Source organism: Rattus norvegicus, chromosome 5 (assembly GCF_021556685.1).
Source record: "Rattus norvegicus strain SHRSP/BbbUtx chromosome 5, alternate assembly SHRSP_T2T, whole genome shotgun sequence".
Classification (NCBI taxonomy): Eukaryota; Metazoa; Chordata; class Mammalia; order Rodentia; family Muridae; genus Rattus; species Rattus norvegicus.
This window is the reverse complement of record NC_141538.1, coordinates 122187422-122208303: the sequence shown is the minus strand read 5'-3', so window position 1 is coordinate 122208303 and position 20882 is coordinate 122187422. Positions and strand designations below refer to the sequence as shown.

At 38.9% G+C, this 20882-nt stretch overlaps 1 protein-coding gene across 11 annotated transcripts in view; it reads right to left on the bottom strand.

The window, feature by feature from the left end:
* Nucleotides 1–20882, bottom strand: part of Lepr (leptin receptor) — a 179865-nt gene that overhangs the window by 83795 nt on the left and 75188 nt on the right. For all 11 annotated transcript variants that reach the window (NM_012596.3, XM_087660351.1, XM_087660350.1 and 8 more), the window contains 4 exon segments: nucleotides 859–1064; nucleotides 10810–10933; nucleotides 13304–13633; nucleotides 16939–16998. In NM_012596.3, coding sequence (NP_036728.2) covers nucleotides 859–1064; nucleotides 10810–10933; nucleotides 13304–13633; nucleotides 16939–16978 — 700 coding nt within the window. In that variant the 5' untranslated portion in view covers nucleotides 16979–16998.

Genomic DNA, 20882 nt, shown 5'->3' with positions numbered 1-20882 from the left:
CCTAGTGCTGAGGGGCCAAAGACAGGAGGATCCCTGGAGCTCATGACCCAGCTAGTCTTGCCAAACGGTTGGGCTCCAGTCTCAGTGAGAAGCGCTCTCACAATAAAGTAAAATAAAATAGAGCAATAAAGGAGGAAATTCAACATTGACTTTTGCCCTCCACATGCACCTGCCCACACACGTGCACACATATGAAGAGATGCATGTTATCATTTCAGAAAATGGAAATAAAAGATAGTAAAAGTGCTAAGTAACATACAATTGAACACAATGTATGTCGCTGTGTATATAAAGCTAAGTAAGTACCTTAATACCTGCCTAGGTTAATTCACAACTATGAATTAAATATGTAAGTTTATTAAAGGAGACGTGAAGATCTTTGCAATAAAGATCTAGTATGAGTGCTCCACTCATACAAGGTTGTCTTGGACTTGGCCTGCACAGTGGATGGCTTGACTGCTTACTGCTCTGTATTGATCTGCTCAGTACCACAACTCTGCTGTGTGAGTAGGAACCCTGCCCCATTCCTCGCAGTGTCTCCAGCCGCAATACTAATCCCTGCACACATGACTTCTAAGATATAGTTATTGAAGAAATAAATTCAGGTAAAAATGTTTTTAATAAGAAGGCACGGCTGCTTCAAAAGATCATTTCACTGTTAAGGTTAGGACATTTACTACCGAACACATGGAGAAGTTGCCTGTAACACCCTAGGACTGCATTCCCCATGTTGTCTAGTAGTGATCACAGTGACGTAAGCCAGTAAAAAAAAAATCTTTAACCCACAAGGAACCTTTCAACATCTTTGCATGATTGATTTCTTTTTTAGGGCCACTGTCATTCTGAAGTACAACTTACCAACAAGCATGGGCTGCAGTGACATTAGAGGTGACTGAAAACTCACACCAGCAGATGTGATTTCTAAATACATCAGAAGAGCGTAGTTGACTTTGGCTCTGGGTACTGGTACATGACATTCGCATTCCCGAACACTGCAGTTGCACTGGACAGTCTGAAAGCTGTCTTTCAGTGGGGGCAGAGGCAAATCATCTATAACTTCAGGCCTATATTTAAATATAAGAGCAAACTGTAAGACGGATATAGAGACTGGGCAGGTTTGGGAAGCAGAATATCAAATCCAGGTTAAAAGCAGGCTATATCTGAAAAACATAGAGAATTAGAGCAAATTGACTGTCAAGGCAGCATAAGCAAGGGAACAAACCACTAACCAGAAAGAGAAGCCACAGCCCTAACATACCACCTACAGTGAAAATATCCGTAAAATCAAATATGAAATAAAGGCTTTTTCAGATATGCCTACCTACACTTAACGAATCATCTTCAGATCTGCATTATAAAAATGTTATAGGAAGGCTCTGGACACAAGAAAATAAAAGCAGCTTGAAATCTGGTGTCATACAAAGGAATGAAGTTGACTCAAAGGATAATTATTTATTAGCTGGTTAAATCAAGGTTGGCAGCCATGTATTTACAGGGTATTGCGTAGTCCGCACTAAAGTATGTAATACTAACACCAAGCTTGGAGGGAACTGGAGCTGTATAAAATGACACACAACAAAGCGGTATAAAGTCACTTACATTCTAAGATTTGTCATAATTCAAGCTACTAAACTAATAGGTCATGCAGATAAAGCTAACAAGCAACAAAGCAGATTTAATGGAATCATAAAAATGAGCTAAAACCAAGAAAAAAAAATGCAACCAGTTGCTCACATCTTTAATCCCAGCGCTCGGGATGCAGAAGTAGGCCTTTTGAGTTCAAGGTCAGTCTGGTCTACAGAGCAAGTCCCAGGCCAACCAGAGTTTCACAGAGAAACTGACTCCAAAATATAAAATACAAAAACCAAAAAAAAAAAAAAGACAAAGAGAAAAAAATAAAAAAAAAGAAGGCTTGAAACTAGAGTTGGTGGCATTAAATGCAAATAGCATAAATACACCAATTAGAAGGCAGTCAGTAGCAAATTAGGGGAAAAAGTAATAAGACTCAATTATAAACCTCTCACAAGAAATCAATTTTAACACTAAGACTCAAGTTTACTCAAGAAGATGGTTAGAAAAAGATATGCTATTTCAAGACAAATCAACACTGAAGAGCTACATTTGTGTCAATAAAGTCGAAAGCAGTGCAATAATTATTTACCAAGGGAAAGCAGGCCATTCATAACAAAACGGTTGTGGAGGGGGTCACCGGAACTACATATAATATGTGTGTACATAATAACAGGCAGAACTAGGCTACTTCATAATTACTGGTGAAAAGTTCAACTCTTCTCTAATAATTAATATAACAAGGAGACAACATGCATCAGGAGTAAGAGCCGAACAACACTGTCGAACAATTTGACCCACGCCGTGAGATTAGTTCTCCACATCCTAGCCATACTAAGTTCACCTTGCAACAACCCATCATTTAACATTGCCAAATTGTACAAAACAAGCCATCCCTCCCACAGAAAAACAGTGTTTGCCAAGAGCAGTAGACTTTCTGCTAAGACAAGGGGAACGTGGACCCAAAAATGGAACTTGCTACTATCTATTTAATTATTACTTACCTTGAAAAGTAAATACACTTGTTCATATATATAAGAATTAAATTTAGTGATTATGGTGGTTTGAATAGGTGTGGCCCCCATAGAATCATACTTGGCCATAGGGAATGGTACTATTAGGAGCCATGTGTTTGTTGAAAGAAGTGTGGACTTTGAGGTTAATACTCCTTTGCTGCCTGTAGATCAAGATATAGAACTCTTGGATCTTCCAGTATTACGTTTGCTCATTGCCATGCTTCCTGACATAATGATAATAGACTAAACCTCTGAAACTATAAGCCAGCCTCAATTAAATGTTTTCCTTTACAGGAGTTCCTGTGGTCATCGTGTCTCTTCATAGCAATGAAACCCTAAGACACGTGCGAAGAAGAAGAGAAAGAATGTAGAGGCTGAGGGGATGTCTCAGTGGGTAAAGTGCATGCTATACGATCATGAGGACCTTATTTTGAATTCAATGAAGTCACATAAAAGTGGGATGCAATTGCAAGCATCTGTGATCCCAGTACTTTCACTATACAATGGAAGCAGAAATAGAAGAATCCCCACAAGCTCTCAGGCTAGCTAGCAACAAACAAGACACCCTGCCTCAAAACAAGATGGGATTTAATGACTGACACTCAAGGTTGTTCTCTCTCCCTCTCTCTCTCTCTCTCTCCCTCTCTCTCTCTCCCTCTCTCTCTCTCTCTCTCCCTCTCTCTCTCTCTCTCTCTCTCTCTCTCTCTCACACACACACACACACACACACAGAACTAGTATTTAATCCTTTATGTGAACAAAATGTACTTGAAAGAACATAATGATGCAAGAACATTTGTCAAATTGATTTTAAATTTGACTTCTTTATGAACTTTACCTTGAGCAAATTTTTCTAGTTAGTGACATAAGTATTTAGAACTTAAAATTCATTGTTAACAGCCACACATAGTTCATAGAAGGTACATTTGGTCCTCTGACTTTTGGTACAATTTTTTCTTCCCAGAAATTTTCTCTATAAAATCATTAGCATTTTCTAAGCCAGGCCTAAGCTAAATTAGTGTAAGAATACCACCAAAGTGTACTACCTAAAGTCCTGACTTAAAAAAGTTGACAGTATACCCCACTCCCCAGCTCTTGAATAAGAACTTTACCTATCTTAGCTTTGTAAATTGCCTATTTGATGTTTCGTACCAGTGAGCTGTAAAAATGGTTCAACAAAACTTTACCCTACTAATACCAAATAATACAAAGACTAATGATTCTTAGACCTCATCTGAAAATTTCATAGATTCTGTGTCTTTTAAAAAACACAAACATTCTACCTCTACCTGAGACCCACTGGCTCGGCCGCAGTAGAAAGCTCTGAGCTAGATAAATCGTACAGAGGAGGTAAACTGTACTATACCAAGTTCTTTCTCCAAACAAATGGAGAATCAACAAGGACAAGAGGAAGAAAGAAAAGAAAGGTATACACAGAAAGAAATCTCATGGGCAATCTGCTAGATTTAGATGAGAAGCCTAAGTATTAACCTACTTCTGGGAATAAGAGAATAGACTCTTGCCCAGTTGTTGACAGGGTGTCTAGATCTCTTAAACAGAGATTGTTTAGAAAGAAGATGAAGTCTCTCCAGGGCCAGAAGTAGAACTTAGATTCTGGATACAGTTTTGCCTTAGTGGGCCTGCATAGGGCCTGGATTCAACTACTTTTTCATAGAGCAATTTAAATTCTAAGGAGGAACTTTTCTTTCTAATGTTACTAAAAGAACAGAAGATAGGGTCCAAAGTCAGGAGGGGAAGTTCCGTCCTTGTTGGCTAGATAACCAAAATATGTCTAGCTCCCTCATTTGAGGACACAGGAATTATGTGACATCTAGCTTCTCCAAAAGTAAGTTAAAGTCAAGAAATGGTTCTGGGCAAAGACAGAGGGGAGAAGGGCTTATCCACAGGAGAAAACGAGCTTTTAGAATAAACCCTAAAGCTACGGTAGGCCAGCGAAATAGGAAAAGCCTAGTGACCCTGGATCACATGAAAAAGCTTGTCTGATTCTCCCTGGTTAAGCAACATCCAGAACCTTCACGTCATCCCCATGGGTAATCTGGGGTCAGGCATTTCCTGGTAGAGAGGGAGATAAACAAGACTGTCTTAACTTTGTGTCCATTAATATTGGACACAAGCGCAGCAAGAGCTGAATATGTCCAGTAAAGCTGTTTGCCAGGGGGAAACTCAGGAAAGGATTCAGGTGTCTCCCATTAAGATAGGGTCAAAAGAGGGTGGTCATCAAATGAGACTAAGTACCCCAAGAGACGATAAGATTCATGGAGAACCATATCTGAAGTTATAGGGGGATAGGAATAGCATAGTTGAGAGAAGGGCTAGTCAAAGTGTGGAATTCTACACATTGAGTTTCTAGGAAGAGCAGGTTTATAAGTGACATCAAAAGAATGTGCTTCACAATGTGCAAATTAGGTAGGGTCAATCAAAACAGTGAAACCAAGGCACCAAGGCTCAAACAAGTGGTTTTTGCAATCACCATATGCTGATTTAAAGAAAACCAAACCAAACCAAACCAAAACACACACACACACACACACACACACACACACACACACACACACACACACAAAAAAAAAAACAAAACGGGGATCGAAAAATGGGAATCAGCTGTTAGTAGCCAAGAAGGTTCAAACACCCAGGTTTGACTTGGCAGGCAGCGCTTCCTCATCTGACCTGGCCCATGGTCCTCTGTGTTTAATGGCTTCCTAGCTCAACCACATTCAGGCTTCAGTCCTCCAGCTGTTCTGACTGTGCCTTGTACACTGACAAATGCTCTGCACTCTCTCCTGTCTACTCTTAATTTCTGTTGGATGTTCCTTAGTTCATGTGTCCTGTCCTTCTCTTTATTACATGGCCACACTTTCAAACTTGGCTGTAGCATTTTATGTTTTTAAAACATGCTTCAGCTCCACAATGAAACATATTGTGTAGAGGTTTCCTAACAGATTGAAACATTCCATCATATAGGAAAGGTCTTTAAGTCAGAAGGTAAATAACACAAATAGCTTCAGGAAGTCCCTGAAACTGATCAGATTCACTATTGCTGCCCCCAAACCCAGAAGAAACAATAAGAAGCAGAAATCAGTCAAGCTAACTGGAAGAGGTTTCGACCAACTGAATCACTTGGAAACTCAAGTTGTTGAGCTGCCTCCATGTGTGTAGTGTGTCCCAGGTCCCCTGGCTTTGGTGAGCAGTCATTAATGCTGGGATGGAATTTAGTGATGTAGCTGTATTTGAGTCAACTCTTCTCATGTAAATAACCCTTCACCCATATTCCTATAATTAACCCCAATAAAACTCATTGGTTTACCAGTTGGATTTTTTTTTTTCGGAGCTGGGGACCGAACCCAGGGCCTTGCGCTTGCTAGGCAAGCGCTCTACCACTGAGCTAAATCCCTAACCCCACCAGTTGGATCTTGATGGTATCTTTACTTTGGTCTACCATGGGCTCCCTATCTGGAGTGAATAGTCATGTGTGTAGTCTCTCTAGGAAAAAAAGCATGTGGTAAACACTGTTGCCCACACTCAGCTCAGAATGTGGTTGTATACTGTAGGGACCTTACAAAAGGAAAGGAAGAACTTCCTCCTTGGTCTAAAATGAATGTCTAAAGCAGTCTTGGAATATCACATTTCTTAGAGCAACTCTCCTTCAAGTGCGCAGACAAACATTAATATCTGAGCTCAAACAATACTCTTCCTTCAAGGATGTATTTATAGGTTTTTAAATCCTTTTTAAACATCAGATTTTAGCTCCTGAAAAATATACTTTTTCACACTTTGAAAGATGTCTCTTGTGAATTTTAATAGAACAAGGGGGTGATTTCCTTAAAATAAAATAACACCTTTAATTACTATTTTAAAGCAAGTCCCAACATTTCTAAATAAGTAAGATTAGTCATAAAATCATTATCATTATCAAAGCATTCAGAGATGTTGAAGTGGTTTTCAAAATGGAGTTGGATCTAGAAGCTAAAGATCCCGCTATGACACTCAACTGTAACCAACATCCTGGAATCAGTGTCTGGACATAGGACAGGGGATGTTCTCTCTGACTTCCAAGCTCCCAGCTTTTCAGAAGAAATGACCTTTCTGGGCATAAGCACCCATACACACTGGTGAAAGAAGCAAAGAGCTTCCCATCCATAAATGCAACCAGCACTCATGACCGGACAACAAAACTAATTTTTAAAATCTAAACATGGAAAAGATAACTCATAAAGCTTCTATTGGGAGTAGACCATTTTATAACGCCCCTTACCCTGACCCCAGCTGAAGGATGATCCTGGGTATATAGCATACATGGAATATGACACAAGCAGAAGGTCTGGAAATCCTGGCAGATTATGCCACAGACAGCAATTGCCCATGTGAGCTGACCCAGCAAGTGGGAGACTAAATGCCCTAACAACTAGATACAGGCCAGGGATTTACCCATCTGACCTTTGGAAGTACTTTCCACTGGACGATCATGATCATTCTCATTTAAAAATTAAATTGTTTTAGTTTTCTTTTCTATTAAAAAGAAAACAAAACAAAAAGGACCAAAAACTGCTTGAGGGGGAAAGGGTGTCTAGTCAAGCCCATGATGGGAGAGTATGACCACAGGAACTCAAAGCAGGAGCTTGAAGCAGAAATCACAGAGGACTGCTGCCTGTTGACTTGATTTCTATATAACCTAGGCCCACTTGCCCAGAACAACACTGTCCAGGAAAGCTGGGCCCTCCCATCAATCAGCAGTCAAGAAAAAGCTGCACAGACATGTACATAGGCCAGTGTGATGGAGGCAGCCCTGATATGTGTCAAATTGACAAAATCTAACCAGTGTAACCAGTTGGTTGTGAAATCTACCAGACCATAATTTGTTTAGCTGGTTCCCTCTCTAACCTGGCCAAAAATTAACTAGAAAATTAACTAGAAATATCTAATTATGATATTTTTCCATGTGTCTGGTAAGCCAATTTATTCCAGGTGCAAGGACTGTCAAATCTGACCTTTCAGTATTCAGTCACAGCAATTACTAGTTACAGACAAAGGCAGCCATGGAGGTACAGATACAGTATTTCTAAAAGTGTAATTATTTTTACATTTTCAGCTTTTTTATGTACGTGTTAAAAGATAAATTAATATGGTAAACTATGCTTGCAGGACCAACACCACCTGCACTGCACTGACTCTCATTTCATTGTTTACAGACATGTTAACTGAACACAGAAGGGAGGCAGTCACTGGAAGCACTTCTGTTGGGGACAACTGCAACTCACCAACTTTCTACTTTCACAGATGTGTGCAGAGCCCAAGGTCTTGGTGAACCAAAAGTCTACCACAGAAATGAAGACGGTAACTCTTCATATTTGACACGTTGACACTTCCTCTCAACTGTTTACTTTCTTCATTTTGTATATTGTTTTGAGGTTTTCTTTCCTTTTTAATTAATAGCTTAGGTGATAATACAGGTCCTAGCTTTCACTGCGGCTTCTTCATAGCTGTGTGCCCTTACACTTTGTTCTCAGCCATTTCCTTCTCCACTGCTCCCATATGACCCCCTCACCTCTGTAGTTGGCTCCCTCTCTACTGGGTTAGTTCTCCACATTTTTTTTTTTTTAGTTCTCCACTTTTGCTTTTCAATTATGTGTATTTCATTATCATATTTCCTACCTTCCTTAAGAATATCTCCCTCTCCTCTCATGATCCCCCCTATAGACTCATGACCTACAAACACACATATAAATAATATAGATATACACAGGGATGTGTGCATGCATGCATGCACACACACACACACACACACACACACACACACACACACAGCGATAGGTCTATCATACAAGGTCTTTATGTTGAGGTATTTTTCCTTCTATTCCTGGTTTCTTCAAGGCTTTCGTCCACAAAGGGATATTGAACCCTGTCAAAGGTCTTTCCTGTATCAATTGAGATGATCATGTGATATGTTTCCATATATATCTATATACATATATATATATACATATGGATTATTTGTAGTTATTTGTGCATGTTAGCTCACAATGAATCACCAAGGGTTTCAAATGTATAAGACAATCAGTGTAAAGCTTTCCTGGTGTCAGGTAGAAAGGAAGAGCTTAGAAGAAGTGCAGTAGACTAAGTATTCTTATTTGGATTTAGAGATTATTATTATTATTATTATTATTATTATTATTATTATTATTATCATTAAATCAGTGGTCCTCTTTGACCAGAGTGATTCAGAGAGATCAACTAAACTCTACCTAAATTATAGCTGTAAATTTCTCAAGCCTGGGAATCTTTTTTTTCAATCACTTTAAAAAATAATTTTCCTTCTTTCATACAGATAGAATGGCATATGTCACAGGAATTGCCTTACCAATCACTTTAGCCACCAACTGAGACCACAGAGGGGCTCAATGTACATAATAGCTCATGTGGCAATCTGGGTGAACACAATCTGAATTCCATTTGACAAATTACACATTTTTGATAAAGATAATAAGTAAATATGGCATGGGCTAAAGGCCTCACAAACATTTATTCTTCCTTTTATCACCAGCACTTCCTGTTGGAATTTTATTTATTTCATGTAATGTGAGTACACTACCACTGTCTTCAGTCTCAGCTCTGGAGCTTCTGCTGGGTTATAAGAGGAGGTGTCCTTTTACCACTGCCTTTCAGACCAGAGATGGAAGCGACACCTGTGCTTAGTCATGAGCACATGCCTTTCAAAAATACCTGGACTAAACCTAAACAATTCATGTCTTTTTGTCTTATGTTGTGACTCACTGACATTAACCAGGGCCACCAGAGTGATCATGGGGCCAGAGGGGGCTCAACGGTGGACAAGTAAAGACAATGACTCCTCCTCTCCCAGAATCTATCTGTAGCTATCAGTTCAGTATGGAGGGTGTGGTCTATTTGAATAAGAATGGCCCCCATACACTCATATATCTAAATACTTGGTTCCCAATTAGTGGAACTATTTTGGAAGGATTAGGGGGTGTGGCCTAGTAGGAGGAAGTGTGTCATTAGGGGTTGGCTTTGAGGCTTCAAAGACTAGCATCTTTTGCCAAGGTACCCTACCTCCTACTTTGCATTTTGAAATGAGCTATCCCTGCTGCCATGCCTTCATTCAGCCATCATGGACCCTAACCCTCTGAAACCATAAGCTCAAATTAATTTTTTTTTTTTTATAAATTGCCTTGGTCATCGTGCTTTATCACAAAAAGTAACCAGTACATAGAATAGAGCCCCCATGAAATCCTCCCACATCCATGACTGACTACTGACAGAGCCAGTCTTGAGCATGCTCAGTGCAAGCAACCACAACCACTGTTAGTTTGTGATTTCAATATCTGTGCCCTGTCCAGAAGATGGCTTTTTATAGCCCTTCTCTCTATCTTCTAGCTCTTACTATGTAGGTGTTTCAAAGACAGAAGTGAAACGTTTGATTCATTTTAAGCACATTGCACTCTCCCAGAATCTTTAAAATGGAGAACTGTCTTATGACAGTTTAATTAACCCACAATGGAAACTAGGGTCTTCACTTTTTTTTTCTCATTCCATTTCATCACTGAAGTGTTATCAATTCTTTCAATTTGGGTGTTCTGGACACATCTCTCATCTAACTACCCTCTCCAGAAGTCTGCTCCTATAAGGGGGACTGCCTAAAAAACCCAAGTCCTCCTGCCATGGTGGTGCTGAGTTCTACTGACTTCAGGAATTCACCAGATCATTAGAAAGCTAGAGACTCTTCACTCTTTTCATCACATCAATCCCTCAGTAAGACTACAGTCCTTCTAACACACTTCAAACTGCTACCCATCCATTTAACTTCTTTTGGTCAATATCAAGTTTTTAATTGGTTTATACACAGTGGAAAAAACCTCACACATCTAGCAAGTGGATAGGGATGCATCAAAAAGAGCATGGCATAGTTCATATAATAAACACATTGGGCAATTCACACAGAGACATATCTTACAACATCCGCATGTCTTTTCGTCCAACCATATCTGCAGTATCTCTGTGCCTAAATAAACAGGAAGAGAGATAGGAAAGCTAATAAAGAAGACTGTTGTATAAAAGGCATCCAAACCACTCTCTACAATGTACACAGCTGCAAAAAGAGGTACAGGGAGGGGAGGGGTTCATAATCCACTTCTGTGCTTTAAACAAATCAGGTCATACAGCCAGCCAAATTAATTTCATCAGTACTCACAGATCATATAAAAGGTGAACCTTAGAGTCATAATTCTTGAAGGGGTTCTTAAGTAATGGTTCCATATGACAGATGAATAATGTCAAGTCCCCTTTCATCCAGCACTCTATGTCCCAGTTTACACCTGCATTAAAAATAAACTGCATTAAACCTGAAAAACACTCTCAACAACCCAGTGAAAGAGAAGCACTAAATTGAATTTAGCAGTGTTCTGATACAACTTCCGCTGGTCATTCTGAGAGGGGGAAAACAGGCCCTAGTAGGGATGTACTTGCATGAGCTTTTCAGTGTCTTTCACCTTCACTTTAGTCCCTAACCCCCATCACACCCCAACCTGTTGCAAATCAGAAAATTAAATTCAATTATTATGTCTCAACTCGGTTTTAATCTCAAGCCACCCATACAGGATGAGATTCATTTTTATTTACCTAGTTAATGTTTACTTTTCAAGGGAAATCACAACACCAAATAAGACAACTACCTGTAACCCCTTGTAACTCCAGCTCCTAGAGATGGGAGGACATTTTCTGGCCTCCATGGGCAATCGAACACAAGTGCCATCGTTTGTACAGAAAAATATATGTATGTATAAATAAAAAATGAAAGTAAATCTTTTTTAAAAAATGTATGACATGACTAACGAGACAAAACTAACTTGAGACAACATTAACATATTTCTCCAAATGAGAAGTATTCCCAGTTACTGGGTGCCTTGTATAAAAGGGAAACCTATGTGAAAGAATAACAAATCGAAATATTTACTAGTCATTACTTACCCTATTATTTTAGTCACAAAAACAGTTCCCTTAGAAAATAACTAGTTATAAGTCACTTTCATACTAAGTTAAAATATGCAGTATGGTAATCATTTCCCACCCCCAGAAGTAAAGAATGTGATAACATTTTTATCATTCAAGACTCATTACTAAGATTCATTCATTCTTAGCATAATTAAAAATCAATGGATTGGTGGTAATGGGGGGAGGATGGGGAGGGGAAGCTCATATAGAAGGGGAGGGGGAGGAGTTAGGGGGATGTTGGTCCGGAAACTGGGAAAGGGAATAACAATCGAAATGTAAATAAGAAATACTCAAGTTAATAAAGATTTTAAAAAAAGAGTTAAATAAAGCACAGTTTAATAAAACACAGAGTTAAGAGGAAAAAAAATCAATGGATTGGTTAAGGCATTCCTTTACTAGTAAAAAAAGCTTCATTCAAAATGATATTAACATTTATGGGCTGAAATTAGTCCTACTAACTTGTTTTTAAAATCTAGTTTTATAACATAATTAAATTTCAACATTATTCTTTTTGCAATGATTTATTTTGTTTTATTTCTGTGTGTGTGAGTATGTGTCTGTCTGTGTGTGTGAGTGTGCGTGTGTGTGCGTGTGTGTGTGTGTGTGTGTGTGTGTGTGTAGAGTACCGAAAGCATGCAAGTGTACAGAGGCCAGAAGAGAACTAGAATTAGAGGTGGTTGGTGTCTTCTGACTTGAATGGCAGAAACTGAACCTGTGTCTTCCTCAGGAGCAGCAAGTGCTCTTACTCACTGAGCCATCTCTCCAAACCCTTCTTACTCATAAACTGGTTTCAACACGGGGTGCTTCTTCTCCACATTATCAAAAGTGAACAACTGGGTAGAGGAGGGACCATCTGGCAACCTCCGAAGATTGCTTTAGTTGGATTTCCTTGTTGAGACAGGGTTCTCATTTTGTAGCCCAGGCTGGACTGGACCACCGAAACCTCCTGCATGTCTTTGTCTCTCACACGCCACGGTGGTGGCTGGAGATATTTCTTGTATTGTTGGATAGAGACCAGGGCTATCATTAAACATTCTGCAGTACAGAGGTCAGTCTGAAGAATTATCTGGACAGAATGGTCATTAGCATCGAATGTGAAATCCGAACAAACACCATACATACAAGAGTCCTTACTTATGTGTAACTATTTTTCCATAATTTGGATCTTTTCATCTAATTGACTCAATTAAGTCTTCTCAGCCCTTTCAGAAAACTTAGAAATAATTTTGTTGTTTTAATTTTTATATGCAAAATTAACCAAGCTTTTGGGATATATAATTCTTAAGACAACAATTAAACTCAGTATAACATGTCTTGTTTCGGGGAGACTCTTAGCCTGCACGATTCATTATAATTCATAAATATTTTTAAATTTAGTTACTTCAACAGTGTTGTTAATAATTTGATACTTTATCTGTTTAAAGTGTGCATTTTCTACTTCCAAGAAAATTTAGATCCCAGTGTGTTTACAGGTAAAAGAGTTCTCTTAATGACAGTTTTATAGGATATAAAATGTTCAGAGCATATTTACTAGTCACACAATTAGTCCTAATCTTCATACTAATACAAAATTATAATATATGTTAACTACATAAAAACCCATCTAATCCATAGAAGTTTCAGAGAATGGAAACGCTTTGCTGAATGCAGGCAGAGCACAGCACTGTATACACTTGGGGTATCAAGGTACTTACCTAGTTGGCGGAAAACTAAAGGCTTCACCACTGAAGCCAGCGTCTTCCCTTCAGTGTTGCCTGTGAGTGCGGAGCAGTTTTGACCTTGCTCATTCCCAAAGCAACAGTGGAAAATGGTTTTGGATAACTCAGAAACGTAGATGCCAGTTGAATTAAATTTAGCTTCAACAAGTGCTTCAGAAGCCCCCTTCAAAGACGAAGTATTGTTTGGGACTCCAGCAGGAGAGAGAAAGGAGTCATCAGTTGTACTCGGTGGCGCACAAAACAGCTTAAATCTCCAGGGAGAGGTTGGATAGGCCAGGTTAAGTGCAGTTATCACATACAGAAATTCTGTTAGGAGAGCAAAAAGACACAGAAAACGAGCCATCATCCTGATGAAGATTAACTAGGGAATACTTGAGATTAAAAGGTGCAGCGTTTCTGAGTAGAAATATTTAACCTTCAGGGTGCTGAATCCGTGTCTAGTAAACAGCCCTGAGTGTCTACCTTCCAGTGTGGTCCACTGGAGAAGTTGATATATTTACTGGACTAATTCCATTCCCTGGCATCTCTCCTCCGGAAATTCTTGCCTCAATTTTCCTCATTCATTTAACACGTTTACATCTTAGTATGAGAAAATTTACATCAATTCTCTTCCTTTTTATACAAAAATTATCTAACTTTAAGAACAAATAAGAAATATCAGAGTGTTTATCAGTAAGCACGAAAGCACTCTTAAAATTCATTAGAAGAGTCAAAACAGTATGTTAACAATTTCCGTGATCACATTCAGAATTTGTCCTTAGCGACAGTTTGATGTCTCCTGAACCTTCCCAGGAGCCTCCAGATGTTTGCTGTCACATAGGAAATACCCCATAGGCTCTCCAGGAAATGACACAAAACAACACACTCCTTCCAGGAAATTCATACTGTGGATGAACCATGGCCTTTTAAACATAAACCTAAGAACACTCACAGAACTGTGCCTGAAAAGCCTCGGGTTTTACATTTACCTTTAAATAATGCATTCTGAAGGTAAACAATTGACTCACTATACATCTTCATTTTACAAATGTCCAAATAGTCTGGTGACTTCTCACTGTGGATATTCACCAACAGAGAGAGCTCTAATTTGTGTATGGATTTGTATGGAATGAAGGTTTGGAGAAAGTGTAAAAAAAAAAAAAAAAAACAGAAGCAAACAATGTTCTTTGATGTCTAAATGGAGAAATAGACTGCATAATTCAGACAAAGGCATAATATTCAGTTCAAAGAGAAGTATAAAATCAAGCCATGAAGAGACATAGGACATTTACATGTATGTCCCTAACAACCCATCACAATGATATAATCTGCATGATTCCACCAAGGACACCGGTTGCCAGGATTTCAGGAACAGAAGGATGAAAAAGCAGGACGTGGAGAAAAAGCAGGCAGGAACGCCGGTTTCTATGGTAGTCAGGAAATGTCATCTTGCCTTTGTCCAAGGCTCAGGATGGACAAAAGTGAACCCTGATATGAGCTACACACTTCAGATGACAATGATCATCAAAACACAGGGAAAAGATTTCTTTAAAAAAAAATACACTTATAGAGCATTTGCAGTTCCAGCTACTCAGGAGGCTGAGGCAGGAGGATCATTAGAGCCATCAGTTTCAAGACCAGCCTGGGCAACACCATGAGAGCCCTGTCTCAAAAGAGGGGGACTGGAATAAAAAGGGAGAGGATGTCCCATTTATAATAACTACATTTTTAAAAGCATCAAGGCACTGAAAGATTTCTACACTAACTATAAAACATGACAGAAATGAAAGACAACACAAATGGGAAAATGCTCTATTTTCATACAATTGAAAGAATAGCTATTTTTAAAAAAATCTACTACCCAAATGAGTGGACAAATTCAGTGCAATCCATATCAAAATGCCAAAAACATTCTCAACAGAAATAGAAATAAATGATACAAAGGTTCATGTGAAAACATTAAGGACTACCAAAAGCCAAAGAATTCAAGATCAAGAACAAAGCTGACTGCAGCTATGAATGGCAGAGCGTGCCTGGCCTGTAGTTGAAGCACTCTGGAGGCAGAAGCAGGCAGATCTCTGAGTTTGATGCCAGTGGTCCTCTGCAAGTTCTAGGATGGCCAGTGCTACACAGAGAAACCCTGTTTTGAGATCAGAATAAATCTGATTCCAAACATAAAGCAGTTCAGTGCTGGCATAAAAAGATGCATGAGCCAATGGCTCACAATCGAGAACTCAGGAATAAATCTGTGTTTCTAGAACCAATTAAGCTTCAACAAACTGCCTGCCAAAAATGCCCTGGAGAATAAATGGTCTCTTTAGTAAATGGCACTGGCTAAAATAGATATACATAAGTCAAAGAAGGAAGGAAGGAAGGAGGGAGGGAGGGAGGGAGGGAGGGAAGGAGGGAGGGGGAGGAAGAGGAATAGAGGGGAGGGGAGGGAGGGAAAAAGAATATCCTCATCTTTTCATCACACACAAAATTAACTTAAGATGGATCATTAGCCCAAATAGCAGAGACAAAACCAGGAAAGACTGACACTGAACTACATGATAATTTGGGACATATTCCTAAGTCACTGGCAATTACAGCAAAAATAGTCAAAGATTATGTCAGACTCGAGATTTGACACTGCAAGGGAATACACAACAGAATGACTGTTCATATGTCGAACTTCAGAATGGGATGAAATGTCTATAAACTGTATGTCTAATATGAAGTTAATATCCACAATAAACAAAGGACCACAGGGGGACAGGAAGTTGGGAGAGAGATGTAGTTACTGGGAATATGGAAGGAGACAACTATGACAAAGATATATGTGTAAATATATGTGTATATATACATATATATGTATGTATATATATAAATGATAATTGATGTGTGTGAAATGTTCAGCCTCACTAATCACCAGATAAACCAAAACAAAATCACAATGCTGCATCACCTGACTCCTGTTAGAAAAGCAATTCTCAAAAAGACAAAGCTGACAGGCATTAGCCAAGCTGAGCACCATTCTTTGATAACATCCCCTAAGAGCATCAGATTGTCGTTATTACAAAAGTGTACACCTGTGTTTATACACATGAATGTAGTTGTGTACGTGTGCATCAGACCTTTACACTTAGACACCATTGGCTTTCCCGGGTCTGCAGTTTTCCAACGACAAATCTTAGAACTGAATTACGTGATCCAGCCGCTTATGAACATCTTCATGTGTGTACACAGGTGTGCACACCTGTGTACACACACACACATTATCACCATCATCAGTTCTGTCTCTCTATGGAGCCTTAATGCAGAGCTAAAAGTCTATTACATATTTTAAAATTCTAAAAGTTGTCTAAGACTAACAGATAGTTGAAATGTACGAACTAAAAATCTCATTAGAAATAAAGGTAGTTTAAAAAAATCAAATAGATAAAATTGAAACAAAATGTTTTGTTTACCCTATCAAAGGGTAAAAAGGGTAAAAAGGTAAAGTAGGGTGAAAAGATGCTCATGGAACTACAGAACAGCTATTTATAGACCTGGGTTTTGACCACAAAACACATTGTTCAACATAAAGCTCCTCTTTAGGAATCAATCTATAGAAATATCCTTCCAAATACACAAAGGCGTATGCGACTTACCCCAGTGTAACAAAACCACATAGAATTTCTGACACGTCATCTTACTTCAGAGATAGACACCTGGAAAAGAATAAATCAAAAACAAATCAGTGCACATAGAAAATCCATATGTACTGGCAGTCTATGGAAAATACAAAAGACAAAAGATTACAAATAAGCCTTACACTTCCGTGTTTGGGTATACTGGGTCAATAGCAGAGAACCAGTCCCTTGCACATTAAATTACATGCCTGTGTACGAGTGTGTATGGATTTGTAGGGAGATGTATTATGGCGTATATATCTTGACTATGAAGTGAGGTGTGTGTGTGTGTGTGTGTGTGTGTGTGTGTGTGGTGCACATCTGTGTATGGTGTTGATAGGATACGATGTACATGTTGTATATGTATATGGTGTGTCTATGGGGTATATGGTGTGTATATATGTGTGGGGTGTATATGTGTATTGTGTATGTGTAGCCTATTATGTGTATATGTGTATATAGTATGTATGTATGTATGTATGTATGTATGTACGTTGTATATGTGTGGCTATGTGTATTTTTATAATATGTTTATATGTGTATATAGCGTATATACATGCATATGTGTGGTTATGTGTGTACATAAATTTGTGTGTGTGAGGGTGTGGGATATAAGTAGAGTATTTACATAGTGGGGGTTTCCATTGCTGTGGGCAACTTGGGAGCAAAGGATTTATCTCATTGGCACTTCCACACAACAATCCATCGTCATTAAGGAAGTTAAGGTACAAACTGCAGGACCCTGGAGGTAGGAGCTGAAGGAAGCTTACTAGCTTTGTCCACCAGCTCTCTTACAGCACCAGGAACTACCAGCCTAGGGTGCCAATGCCCACAGTGAGCTGGCCCCTCTCACATCAATCATCAAGAAAAACAAAACAAAACAAAACAAAAAAACCAGCACAACAGGCTTTCCCACAGGCCAGTCGGATGAGGATATTTTCTCCATTGAGAGTTCCTCTTCAAAAATGACTCCAGCTTATGTCAAGTTGGCATAAAGCTAGCCAACACAATGGATGTGTCATATATATGTAATGTACTACCTATATATGTGCACACTCGTGTTTATATATGTGCATTATGCTATATGCATGTGTATAGTGTGTGTAGTATGTGCATACATGTTATTAGGAGGGTGTGGTGTGTGCCCTTGCTAATGCAGATGTGTGCGCATGTGCGTATAAGAGGCATCCACTTGAGTGTGCACAAATGTGGTAGCATGAGTGTGACCTGGTGTCTTTCCTCAACTGCTCTCCACTTGTATCTTTGTTCATACAGGTCTCTCACTAAGCCTGAAGCTCATGAGTTCACCTAAGCTGGTTGGCCAATGGGAGTTAAGGATCCTGTGTCTAGCCCTCCAGCACCTGACCTACAAGAGAATGTCACTGTCTCCAGCTTTTCACTGGTTCTAGGAAGAAACACTCAGGTCCTTCTGCTTGTGTGGCAGTCATTTTGCCAGCTTATCCATCTCCCCCAAACTCATACTTGAGTTTTGGTTTTTTTGTTGTTGTTGTTGTTTTTTTTTTTTTTTCTTTTTTTTCGGAGCTGAGGACCGAACCCAGAGCCTAAATCCTCTGAGCTAAATCCCCAACCCCCATACTTGAGTTTTAAGAATAAAATGTGTTTATATCTTCTAAGAAACATAGTAGGTGCTTGTAAATATTTGTTGAATACATTCACAGATGATATACAGCCCCATAGCTTAAAAACAATACTCTTTAAAGCTATTTAGGAATTTAAGCAGAGAAAAATGGCTGGTTGAATGTACAAAATTTGAAGAAATCTTTATGTAGAATCCAGAAGCTCATCCACAGTCTGATCTGAAAGGAATGCTCATGACTTTTGGAGGGCCAGTCGGTCATCCGCCCTGCAGAATGCACCCAACACTGAGGGCCTAGTAAATACATCGATTGCTTGTCTGTTGTTACTATAAACTCTAAACAATGAAAATCAGACCCTGTGTTCTCCTGAGTGATCAGATTATGGGTTTCCAGAGGAAGAGCAGGGTTCATTTTTATAACTAATGATTACGTTGTCATTTTGATCTACCAAATCCACAAATATAAAACAGAACAGTCTCAGTCAGTGTCTGAATGAGGGGTTAAACTGAATCAAAATCATTTACAACTTGCTCCAGTGGCTCCAATCTCTGAGGCTGTGGAGACACTTGTAAATAGAAAACCAACTCCGCTCGTTTTCACAGACATCTCAAGTGGCTCCATCTGCTACTAATGTTTCTGCACTTTCTGCTAAGGAAGCCTCAATTTCCTACTTAAATAAAAGACACTTAAGCATTCTATTTGAATATACGTGAACCACTACTCCTTCAAGAGCCAAGATTTTTAACAAAATATATGCAGCTTCCTCTATTTCTAGTGACTTTATAATTTCACTTATGCCTACTTTTATTCACTAAGAATAGGAATTTGCCACACATTCCCATCAATATGCCTGGTGCCTGAAGAAGCCAAAAGTGGGTTCCAGGCAGCAGTGAGTCACCACCTGGGTGCTGGGAATCAAACCCAGGACCTCTGGAAAAACAGCCAGTGCTCTTAGCCATTGAGCCATCTCTCCAGCCCCTGAAATCATTTTGTAAAGTAAAAAAGACTTCTTCCCAGGTAGGGTGATACATTCCTATAATGGTAGAAGGGCAGAGACAGAAGATGGCCATAAAAATCAGAGCCAGCACAAACCTGCACAACTACACACAACTATAAAACAAAATAAATCTTCAAAAATTCTCTTAAAAGATAATTCCTTAACTAAAATGTTTACTTTTTGTACTTTTCTTATAAGAATAAAGTTTGAATTTTTAAACCAGGGTTTAGCACAGTGGCTCTGTTGGCGAAATCACCCACTGCCAAGCCTGACAACATGAGTTCAATCCCCAGGACCCACAGGTAGAAGGAGAGAACTGACTCCCACAAGATGCCCTCTGATCTCCTCACTCATGCTGTGGCAGATTCATATTTATGTGTATACATGAATAAATAAAGTAATAAGTAAGTAATAAAAATTAAAATAAAAAATATTCTAACTGAATTATTTCAGTAAGTATAGAGCTAGAGTTTTAAACAAAAAAATTATAGTTAAGTAATAGGTATCTTAATCACATAAAAATGGTCATTATCTTAAAAGTCTATGGCATACAGTATTTAAAGAACTCAACTATTTAGAAAGAGTGAATCATATTATATTTACTTAAAATTTGCAAATTGCCCAAAAGTGACTATTTGCTTGCCCTTTCCCTAAAGAACATGGAGGGATGCGAAGCCCACTGTCAGTACAGGGAGATGGCAGAGATCAGGCATGTGTAGCAGTAAGAGACAATAGGAAACCCTATGGAAGAAATGATTTGTAAGTTAGGAATGTGTTATCAAAAGATTAGGAAGCCATGAGCCCCAAGCACTGACTTTTAAGACTAGTCTCTACCTTCTATTAGTTCTATGCAAAAGTCTTTCCCTTAGTCACACCCATGACCAGTGACACTGTTCTAAACCCAAGTTCTTATCCTCCTCCCACATAGGTCTAATATAATTAATATGTATGGTTTTAAAGACTGTACCTTATAAATACAATAGCAATTACAATTAATGAATATTTATGTAGGTGCCAGTGGGTTTTCTGTTTCAAATGAGTCAGTGGTCACATGCTATCTAGTTCTATCTCTTGTCTCTTTCTCGCCATCCTTCTCTTACATGCACACACAAACACCATAACTATGTATGTGCACGATTTATCCTTTTTCATCTCCTAGACACTGACCAGCTTGGCTTGGAAATTCTGTTGGTGGATACAGCATACAATTGTTCGATTATCTCCTGTTTATAGTTTCTTAATTTCCATAGTTTAGACACTCAAATCACAGCTGTCAGTCAAAGCAAAATGAGGAAATATAATTCTGGGAAAAACTAAGTTGTCCTAGC